Source organism: Cibotium barometz, chromosome 11, assembly GCF_041138505.1.
Source record: "Cibotium barometz isolate CiBa-2024 chromosome 11, ASM4113850v1, whole genome shotgun sequence".
Taxonomy (NCBI): Eukaryota; Viridiplantae; Streptophyta; class Polypodiopsida; order Cyatheales; family Cibotiaceae; genus Cibotium; species Cibotium barometz.
In genome coordinates, this window is record NC_141056.1 from 17,167,417 (window position 1) to 17,178,791 (window position 11,375).

General features: G+C 39.3%; 1 protein-coding gene across 1 annotated transcript; it reads right to left on the reverse strand.

Moving 5' to 3' along the window:
- Positions 1 to 4,461: 4,461 nt before the first annotated feature.
- Positions 4,462 to 6,712, reverse strand: LOC147633842 (tubulin beta-1 chain-like). The gene is made up of 3 exons (XM_086804896.1): positions 6,158 to 6,712; positions 5,500 to 5,769; positions 4,462 to 5,374 (listed from the first exon to the last, which is right to left on the reverse strand). The coding sequence occupies exons 1-3, from the start codon at positions 6,549 to 6,551 to the stop codon at positions 4,707 to 4,709; spliced, it is 1,332 nt and encodes a 443-aa protein (XP_086661022.1). The 5' UTR covers positions 6,552 to 6,712; the 3' UTR covers positions 4,462 to 4,706.
- Positions 6,713 to 11,375: the final 4,663 nt, after the last annotated feature.

An 11,375-nucleotide genomic window follows, 5' to 3' on the forward strand; every position in this document is an offset into this window, starting at 1 on the left:
ATCTTTAATAGCCTTAATTGCATCATCAATGTTATCATCAATTTCTGCATTCTTACTAAGTATCATTTCCATCTTCGAACTCATCTTCAATAGCTTCAACAGCATTGTAGGCCTAGGGGTTAGATTTGTTGACAATAGGTGTACAATTCATGACCAAGTGATGAAGATATCACTATGGTATATCCGGTACTCTAAGCCATGGGCTTTACATGTAGGTTGGATAGGTATGGGAGATTGGCACATAATGCTTGTTTAGTTACTGCCACACGTGCTATGAGGCATGTCTAGTGGTCAGATTTGTTGACAAGAGGTGTACAATTTCTGACTAAGTGATGGAAACATCATTGTGATTTATCTGGTACTCTAAGCCATGGGCTTTACTGTAGATTAGATAGTTATGAGAGATTAATGCTTGTTCAATTATTGCCACACATGTTGCAAGTGACACGAAGCTATGGCATGCCTACTTTGGTCACTTAAATTTTGGTAGTTTATTGCATCTTAAAAGGCAAGAAATGGTGCCAAAGTTACCAAAGCTTAAAGCCCCATGTCAAACATGTATGTGAGGAGTGCATTTTAGGCAATATACAATCAAGCATCATTTCTTAGCTTTCATTAATGACTACTTTAGGCACACCTAAGTGTATCCGTTCAAGGTAAAGTCCAAGGTTTTTACATGCTTTTGACACTTTGTTCCTATGGCTGAAAATGTCTCTTCAAGGAAAGTTGATTGAAGAGGCGTAAAACATCAGTACTACACGGTAGCTTATACTCCCCAGCAAATGGTGTGGTAGAGAGAAAAAAACAGATCTCTCATGGAGATGACACATTGCATGGTTAAAGGCCAAGATTTGCCTCATATTTTGTAGTTAGAGACAGTTAGTTATATGTGCCACTTATGTGCCAAATAGATGCCCCACTAGGAAGGCCTCTATGGTTCATTTGCTTGTTTTTGGTTGTCTTGCTTATGCTCTAGATGATAAGACGGTAAAATGTATTTTTGTGGGATACATCTCAAAAACCAAGGCCTCTATAGTTCATTTGCTTGTTTTTGGTTGTCTTGCTTATGCTCTAGATGATAAGACGGTAAAATGTATTTTTGTGGGATACATCTCAAAAACCAAGGCCACAAAGTGGATTTTGGTGAGTAGAGATGTTGAATTTGTTGAGAGCTCAGTTCAGTCTATGCTTTTACACAAAAATAGTAAAATGTATGCTTACAAGTTATCTTTGATACACTCTTACCTTTGTACAATACTGGACAACCATATTTGGAGAAAATAAAATCTTAAAAAGGTGCTATAAATTAACACATAGATCAATCTATTGATAAGGCAATTATGGATGATGTAGTGGATAAGAAAGGAAAAACATATAGGTATCCAAAAGTATGCCAAAATTGCTAGTGTAGACATTGCAAGACAACAAATTAGCTAAGTTGATGGTAGCATTGATCACTACTACAAGGTAGTGCTTGCTGTAAAGGGTTATGCTCTTAAGACAAGGGCATTAGACCTTTGCACCCACGTCTCGTTTACTATAGTCAAGTGTATATTACATTAGCAGCGCATCATGATTAGAATGTACATCAATTAGATATCAAGACTACCTTCTTAAATGGTGACTTACATGAGGAGACTTATGTATCTCAACTTCAAGATAAGAGGGAAGAATCTAAAGTATATAGGTTATGAAAAGCTTTATATGGCCTTAAGCAAGCTCCTAGAGCATAGTATAGTTTTTACATTAGTCCAACTGAGAGTACCCTATGTAAATAGGAGTAAATATTATTGTTGACATGCTGCTCACAAGCCCTAATGAGGAGAAGATTTCAACCTTTAAGATTGAATTACATGTTTCATTTGAGATGACAATTTGGGTATGCATGAAAATGGTATATATTGTGATGTTGTTTGTAGTCAACCTTTAAGATTGAATTACATGTTTCATTTGAGATGACATTTTGGGTATACATGAAAATGGTATATATTGTGATGTTGTTTGTAGTCAAAGTACATACAAAGGCTATTTACAATTTGGTCTTAAAGACTGAAGCATATTGTTACACTTGTAGAGACACGTGCTAAGCTTAAGTCTGTAGGGTAGAGTGAACCACTTTATCCTATGCTAAGAAGGGTGATGTTCAATAATTGCATGCTTTTTAAAATTTTCGAATGTCTAGTAGTAACTTTTTCCCAACAAGAAAGGCATTATCTTCGTGTTATGAAACTAATAGTACAAGGCAGCTTTTACAACGACTATTACAAGCGACTAAGGAGTGTATGGCTCCTCATGCCTTTTGGTACATCTTGGTGTTGGATGACAATCCTCCACCTCCATCTACACTGACAATTAGAGGGCATTAAACCTTTGCACCCACATCTCATTTACTACCATCAAGTGTATTATATTACATAAGCAACGCCTCATGGATAGAATGTACTTCAATTAGATATCGATCTCAAGAGAAGAGAAAAATTTAAAGTATGCAAGTTATGAAAAGCTTTTTATGGCCTTAAGCAAGCTCTTAAGTGTAGTATGGTTTTTGCATTAGTCAAATTGAGAGTATCCTATATAAATAGGAGTAAATATTATTTTTGTCATCATTATATACCTCACATGTTGCTCATAAGCCCTAATGAGGGGTAGATTTTAACCTTGAAGATCAAATTACATGTTTCATTTGATGACAATTTAGATTTCAACCTTCAAGATCAAATTACATGTTTCATTTGAGATGACGATTTACCTCATTTACATTATTATTTGGGTATACGTGAATGGTATTGTGATGTTGTTTGTACTCAAAGCACAAACAAAGGATACTTACAATTTGGACTTGTAGAGACATATGTAGGATACAAGTGTGACCCACTTCAATTGCATGCCCACAACAAGAAGCAACCACTTCGTGTTATATGTTCAAGTATACATTCCTCACATGTTGCCTTCACATGTTGCCTTGAGACTTTCAAGATTAAATTACATGTTTCATTTGAGATGACAATTTCAACTCATTTACATTATTATTTAGGTACAAGGATAATGATATTGTGATGTTTATACTCAAAAGTACATACAAAGGATATTTACAATTTGGACTTGTAGAGACATATGCTAGATACAAGTGTCCCACTTTATCCTATGCTAAGAGGGGTTTTTTTCACTTGCATGATAATGGTATTGTGATGATGTTTGTACTTAAAAGTACATACAAGGGATACTTACAATTTGGACTTGTAGAGATCCTTTATTTTATGCTAAGAGGGGCTATGTTCAATTGCATGCTTTCTTTAATAATTCCAATTGGACTAGTTGGTATAAGATAAACAAGTGTCTAAGTAGCAACTATTAGCTTTTTTTAATAAACCCCTATGCTAAGGGATACTTACAATTTGGACTTGTAGAGATCCTTTATTTTATGCTAAGAGGGGCTATGTTCAATTGCATGCTTTCTTTAATAATTCCAATTGGACTAGTTGGTATAAGATAAACAAGTGTCTAAGTAGCAACTATTAGCTTTTTTTAATAAACCCCTATGCTAAGAGGGGTTTTTTTCAATTGCATGATAATGGTATTATGATGATGTTTGTACTTAAAAGTACATACAAGGGATACTTACAATTTGGACTTGTAGAGATCCTTTATTTTATGCTAAGAGGGGCTATGTTCAATTGCATGCTTTCTTTAATATTTCCAATTGGACTAGTTGGTATAAGATAAACAAGTGTCTAAGTAGCAACTATTAGCTTTTTTTAATAAACAAGAGGAGTTATGTTCAATTGCATTTAGTGTTTATGTTTAATTGAGGAGTGTGTATGGCTCCTCATGCACACTCCACCTCCAAGAATCAAAGTATTGCTCTCGCATAAATGAGGTGCATTATCTTTATGTTAGGGAGAGACTAGCTTATATAAGGTTTCAAAGAACGTTACAATCCTCATACACCTTACAATCCTCATTTATGTTTAATTGAGGAGTGTGTATGGCTCCTCATGCACCTTACAATCCTCCACCTCATTTATTGCTCTTTATGTTAGGGAGAGACTAGCTTATATAATGTTTCAAAGAACGTTAAAACTTTTCACATGACTATTATTATTTGAGATTTAATCGATCCCTATACATGCTTACATCATCATCACAAGGAAAGATTCATACGTTAGGGAGAGACTCATTGCAAGAACTATTATTACTATTTGAAGATTAATTGATCCAAGAACCCTATACATGCTCACATCATCACCACAAGGAAAGACTTTGGGTGTTGTACGCATGTTCATTTTTTATTTCAAACTCGCCTTTCTTTAGCGCGGACGACCTGGATACTTCATTCGCCACAACTGGCTTTTAATATACAATCACCCAATTGAACTTTAAATAGTCCCTTGCCATAAAGAAGCAGGCAACTAGCAAAGTAACCCGCAAATAGCACAGACAAAATAACAACTTTTACAAGAATAAAAGTGAACATACACTATTAATTCCTAAATCAATTACACTAATCAAGCACATACACACACACACACACAGCAACTTTTACAAGAATAAAAGTTAACATTAACTATTAATTCCTAGATCAACTACATTAAGCAAAGGCACTGGGCTGCAAGCAGCAGCTGGCAATCTAGTTACTAAGCCCCCCCTCCCCCCAAAAAGGAACAGTTACTATATGTTGAAACAGAGAAAACGCTAGCAGTTGAAACCTAAGCCTCCTCATAATCTTCCTCGTATTCTCCCTCAGGCTCAGCAGTTGCATCTTGATACTGCTGATATTCAGAGACCAGATCATTCATGTTGCTCTCAGCCTCGGTGAACTCCATCTCATCCATACCTTCACCTGTGTACCAATGCAAGAAAGCTTTCCTCCTGAACATTGCAGTGAACTGGTCGCTCACCCTCCTGAACATCTCCTGGATGGAGGTGGAATTACCGATAAAAGTGCAGGCCATCTTCAGCCCCACAGGAGGAATATCACACACACTAGACTTAACATTGTTTGGAATCCACTCAACGAAATAGGAGGAATTCTTGTTCTGCACATTGATGAGTTGCTCGTCCACTTCCTTGGTGCTCATCTTTCCCCTGAACATGGCAGAGGCAGTCAGGTATCGGCCATGGCGGGGATCTGCAGCACACATCATGTTCTTGGCATCCCACATCTGCTGAGTGAGCTCGGGCACAGTCAGAGCCCTGTACTGCTGAGAGCCACGAGAGGTCAAGGGAGCAAAACCAACCATGAAGAAGTGCAGGCGTGGAAAAGGGATGAGATTGACTGCAAGCTTCCGCAAATCTGAGTTAAGCTGTCCTGGGAACCTTAAACAGCATGTCACACCACTCATGGTTGCAGAAATGAGGTGGTTGAGGTCACCGACTGCGACAAAACACACAACAAGAAGCAGTATGAGAAGATAATTTACACGTTGAGCAAAATCGGAAAAACAGAGTTCCCAAAGACGCATGCTCTTGAACCCCTACTAAACCGAACCCTTGACTTACATGTGGGAGTTACAAGCTTTAGTGTTCGGAAGCAGATATCATACAGAGCCTCATTGTCAAGAACCATGCATTCGTCCGCGTTCTCCACTAGCTGATGTACAGATAAGGTGGCGTTGTAAGGCTCCACAACGGTGTCAGAGACCTTGGGGGATGGGAAGACGGAAAAGGTCATCATCATTCTGTCCGGATACTCCTCTCTGATCTTGGAAATCAGAAGAGTTCCCATACCAGATCCGGTACCACCTCCAAGAGAATGGCAAACCTGAAATCCTGCAGAGAATTCAAGAGAGTTTAGCTGACCTGTATTTTAGCAAAAGAACTATTTATCATCTTTATGGAGTAGCAAATCAAGCAGAAAAAGCCAGATTTGCAAGAGAACTTCAACCGCGGATTCCTAATGCGCAAAGCCGAATGCATAAGCCGCAAAGTAGCTTTGATATGAATTGAACCAAAACAGCAGAAAAAATGGCTCTCCACAGTTTTGCACCTTTTTTTGTGGAAATCCATGCTATGTCAAATTCACAAGCGAAATCCTAAACGAGGCACTCAAGTCTCCTAGGCTCAATTCGAGGATAATTCAGAAACTTTCCTTAGCACAAGTTTTACAATGTAACATCCAGCGAATTCCAACGTTTACAGAACAGCATGTGTATCGCACCTTGCAGGCAGTCACAGTTTTCGGCCTCCTTGCGGACAACATCAAGGACGGAGTCGATGAGCTCTGCGCCCTCAGTGTAGTGACCTTTGGCCCAATTGTTTCCGGCGCCAGACTGCCCGAAGACGAAGTTGTCGGGGCGGAAAATCTGGCCGTAAGGGCCACTCCGGACACTATCCATGGTGCCGGGCTCGAGATCCATAAGCACGGCGCGGGGGACGTAGCGGCCGCAGCTGGCTTCGTTGTAGTAGACATTGACGCGCTCGAGCTGGATGTCGGTTTCACCACTGTAGTTGCCAGTGGGATCGATGCCATGCTCAGTGCAGACAACCTCCCAGAACTTGGCTCCGATCTGGTTGCCACATTGGCCGCCCTGAACGTGCAGAATTTCACGCATGGTGGAAGGCGAAGGCGGAGGCAAGAGAAAGAAAGCTTGGTTTCGACCTCAATGGAGAGGTCCGGCTAAGGCGGTTAGGGTTTCTGAGGTCTGGCTATGGCGAGATCAAAGCGCAAGGGTCTGTCAATGGAAGGCAACAGTAGAAAGAAGTGAGGGAACCAAATTTTGAATTCCCCCTGTAATTATAGGCCCTCGATGCCGCCCCCATCCAACGGCTATCTGTTACCGTTTCTCTGATCGAATGGGGACATCGGAACCGTCCATTCTCGTGTTGCATCTGACGGCTGCCTTTCTCTCGCAACGGCCACCAGCGCCCTTTTTGAAATCGGCTTTGCCGGGCTTTTCATTTCATCTCTTTCAAATTCACGCCCAAAATCAACGGTCTACTGCTCAAGTGCCCCCCATGCCCGGTTACACACGGGGTGGGGTGGGGTGGGTTGTCCTTCGTTTGAAAAAAAGAAGCATGACATTCACTCATGAATCATGATACCCCACACACATGAGCTCCCACGGTTGGTTCATGTGGAGATAATCAATTGTGTAAAGTGAAATTGGCCTCCGTTGTATCTACATGCTGAATTACCACCGCACACTCACAAGGTTTATAGGATCCTACGTACACATGAACGACTGATAGCTCCTAGTGCCTACAATTGATTTAGCCATGTATTTTGTTTTTGTGGGTAGTGTAACACCTTGTGCACAATAGTCATTTTCAAGTGGAGTGTATTTTGCCACCCATGGTTCTCTGCGGCTTGCTATGTGTGCACCGTTTGTTGAGGACTACACTTAGAACTCCTTGTATTCAAATATCTCCCTCATCATTGTATGCAGAGAGTTGATTTGTTAGTTAACCTTTAGTTTTCTAAAACTTTAGTCCTAACTTTTGGGCCTTAGTTGAGGTTGAAGACCAAGCGCTCTTTGCTTGTCATGATGATGAGCTTGAAGAACCGGCATGCGGCTAGTCTAGCTAGGTCGGGGACTTTGGTGTAATAGAGATCATTAAAAATTCTTCATTCACAACCACATCTCCATGGTGTGGTGAGTGGGGTGGGTCTGTCAACATATGGAAAGTTATAGATGGGCCCTTTTCCTTCCATGCACAAGAACTTGCGCAGGACCACCTTCTTTTGTGTGATTGGCATGAACTTGGGGTTGATGTGGACTCACGTACTCTCACCACATTTAGTGATCATTGAGGAGATAGGGCATGCGCTACTTTAGTTATGCTCCTAATGACCTCTGGGCTAGTCTCTTGGATCAACAAATTGCCACCCTCCTCTACATGTGGTCAATTTTCCATTGTGATCCTTGTGTTGATTCACACCATGCAGATTTTGGTTGTGTCAAAGATTGTATCAAGATTTTCATGGAAGTTGCCTCGGAATGTGAGGTCTCACACATATGTGAGTTGCTACTCATGGTGGACAAGCAAGAACACCCCCCCCTAGGTCCTTCCCATCATCTTCATTGGCTTCTTCTTGGGTGGTTAGTGGTGGTGCCTCATTGAGATCCAACCCCTCATAGAATGATTTGATGTATGTTTTTTACACTGAAGTTAAAATGGTTAACACTATCCCTAACCCTGATGTAAATGGTAATGCAAATTATATTTGGTAACTATTTATTTAGGACCTCCTTAACAAGTCTTGGTTCTTTTTCTTGTATTTCTAATTCTCTCTCTCTCTCTCTCTCTCTCTCTCTCTCTCTCTCTCTCTCTCTTTCACACACACACATCTCTCTCTCTATCTCTAATATGGAGGCCAAGCTTATTTTTCCCCACAATGAAACAGGTGAGATGAGGGTGCCTTTGAGCAATGGCAAAGGCTTTGTGAACAAGGAATTTCTTATTCAAAAATGTTTACCACCATCACATTTCAAGGGTTCATATGCGATTGCAATCATAGCAGATAAAGAATCATGTGTTGCCTTGTTTCACTACAAGATATAGAAGGTAGGCAATGAAACTGATCGTTGTTTTGTTTTCAAGATGTCTACTTAAGGACCAGCCTTAGGTGTTGAACTCGTTAGACATCTAGGGAATAGTGATCCAAAGAGAGCTTAGATCCAATTTGACCACACTACTAGACGCATCATAGATTGGGTAACAATGGCTTATCTCCACTACGCTTGTGTTTATTTCATTGGGAACAAAGCCTAAATATACATACCACAAAGTATGTTATAAAGGCTTTCCAAGGTGTACATAAGAGCATGTGTGAGAAGTGGCAGACCAAGTTAATAAAAAAGGTTGCACTATCTTAAGATCGACTTGTCTGACAATGGTAGCATAGTAGAAATATAAAGAGATTTAGATATACCTATCCTGGACCTGTGGTTAAGCTCATGGGAAGTGCACATTGCACATTGGGAAAATGTAATAATATCGGTATGTATAAGCATTGTCTTAAAAAATAGTGGCTTTAATGATGTTTCTAATATGTCTCAAGCTATTGAATAGGTGGAGAAAAGCGGTGATCAATCATGTATGCCATGAACAAACTTGTCAGAGTCTAAACATGGAAGCTGGTTAGCCAGGGAGTGTTTCAAACAAAAAATAACACTCTACAATGCATGTGTATCAGACATGGCTAATGCTTTGTTACAGAGTGCAAAGTAAAATTCATACATGATGGGAAGGCATATTGGAGTAGGTCCAAGTCTTGAAAAGCTTATTGAGAGGGTAAATGCACATACTCCAAGCACAAGGTGTAAGGAAAAAAGCACCTCTATAGGTACACCCATGTACAAGGCCCCAACTCCTTTGGCAAGTGATCAAGAATTAGACCCGCACAAGAGATGACATTCTAATGTAATGATGATGCTAGTTATAGACCTGAGTACAACGTGCTCATGAGAGATAGGAATTCTATTGAATGTCACAAGAAAATACATTTTAACATGTGGACATAAGATATGAATCGAGTGACAAAATAATAATGTGTAAGGTCCCTCCCAAGCCATGTATGTGTCTCTTTTAATATAGATTTCAAGAAGAAAAGAGTGTGCACTTGGAGGAGAGTGAGATAATAAGGCTAGAAACATTAGGAAAGTGTTAGAATAAAAATATTAGCTCCAAAAATCCTAAAAGAAATAAGAAGACAAGAATAGTTCTATTAAGAGATAAGTATTTCCAAAAATAGAAATTCGAATTTAGGTGATAGGAGGTCGTATTTAGAGTACTTTTACATATTTAGAGTCCATGCATATTAAAAATGTGGAAAAGCAACGCGTTTCTAAAGATGGCACGTTTGCAGCTATATACAAATGTGTTTGCCTATTCTACATGCATTGGCTTGTAGACTAGATGCCTTCCAGCACTTTTGATTGGTTATACGACTATATTCTGAGTTTTTATCAGAGAGTTATGGCTGAAACAATTCGCTAGTTCTATTCAGGTCTCTACACAGAGAAACTGTAAGAATGCAGCTATAGTAACCACAAGGTGATTCTAGACCTTGAGATGCATATATCCCTTCATTCTTATCTAATCTCTTGGAAAAGAAAGCTAGATTGCTATGACCTTTATGAGGAAGAGACTACTACTCCATAGCTTTTCTTTTAAAAAAGAAAGAATAATATGCCGTAGCCCTGCAAGAGAAGGCTACTTTGCCATAGACCTTTGCGAAAGAGACAAAAGTAAGAGTATGAGTAAGAGGAGATAAAGCTTGGGAATGATCGGATGATTTCAATCGTAAGAGAATGTATAAGAAGACTCTCTATTCTCATATATCAAGTTCTGAAACTCTTATACGAGCAAAGACAACGATAAACGATAAATTTCTATAAGGTATATATATATTTTGTTTTTCAATTATATATCATTCTTAGGGGTTGAGGTATGGCCCCAGCTTCTCTATTAATTGTTAATAGTGATCTATTTGATTGATTTGCTAGTTAAAGTTTGTATTCTTTTAAACAACAGCATATGCCTTAATAAAGAATGTCTTATCGCAATCTCAAATTGAAATGCTAAAATCTTTGTGAAAAGGATTGTTTTCTTAAGAAGGTAACATGGATTCTAGTCCTATGGTTTAGTTGAGTAAATGGATTGTTATCTTGGTTAAATTAAGGTACAGGTATAACTTCTCCCTGTCGCCTTGACGCTACCCCGTTCTTGTGTTTGTGTAGCCAGACGGCGGAGACGTTAGTAAGGCCCAGAGTCCCTGCCCATGGTATCCTTCATACCATTGGGAGAATGAGGTTCTCCGATTGAGGCGAGTAATTGTGATGCTGCCTAGTTCTGAGGGCCCAAGCTAGTGCGGTGAATTAGCCCACCCTAGTGCGTAGACATCCCTCTGAGGGGCAGGAGGATCGAAACGGAGCTTGAGAGGGCAACAGGTCGGCTTGAGTCCTCACCAACGATCGACAACAACGAGGTGTATAGTCTCGTAGGGTTTTGCCCAGCATGTAGAGGCTGGAAGGCCAAATTCTAGATCATCGACAGTATAAAGAAAAAGAATAAGAGAGTCGGTTTGGCTTGTATTTGGAATTGATTCATGTATAAACTTTTTTTATAAATATTGTCTTTGGCATTATATACTTCCTCACCATAGTTAGGAGGTGGCATTGATGCTTTATGCTCCATTCATAATAAAAGAATAATAAAAAATATAATTGAAAGACTTAAAAAAGTAAATATAATGTTTTTTTGGCAAAATTTTAAAACTTTTACGTTTTTTACACTGAAGTTAAAATGGTTAACACTAACCCTAACCCTGATGTAAATGGTAACGCAAATGATATTTGGTAACTATTTATTTAGGACCTCCTAACAAGTCTTGGTTCTTTTTCTTGTATTTCTGATTCACTCACTCTCTCTCT

Coding starts and splice junctions, on each gene's coding strand:
- LOC147633842 (XM_086804896.1), bottom strand. CDS start 6,551: ATGCGTGAAATTCTGCACGTTCAGGGCGGCCAATGTGGCAACCAGATC. Junction 5,770..6,157: donor AAACTGTGACTGCCTGCAAG/GTGCGATACACA, acceptor AATTCTCTGCAG/GATTTCAGGTTTGCCATTCT. Junction 5,375..5,499: donor AAAGCTTGTAACTCCCACAT/GTAAGTCAAGGG, acceptor GTTTTGTCGCAG/TCGGTGACCTCAACCACCTC.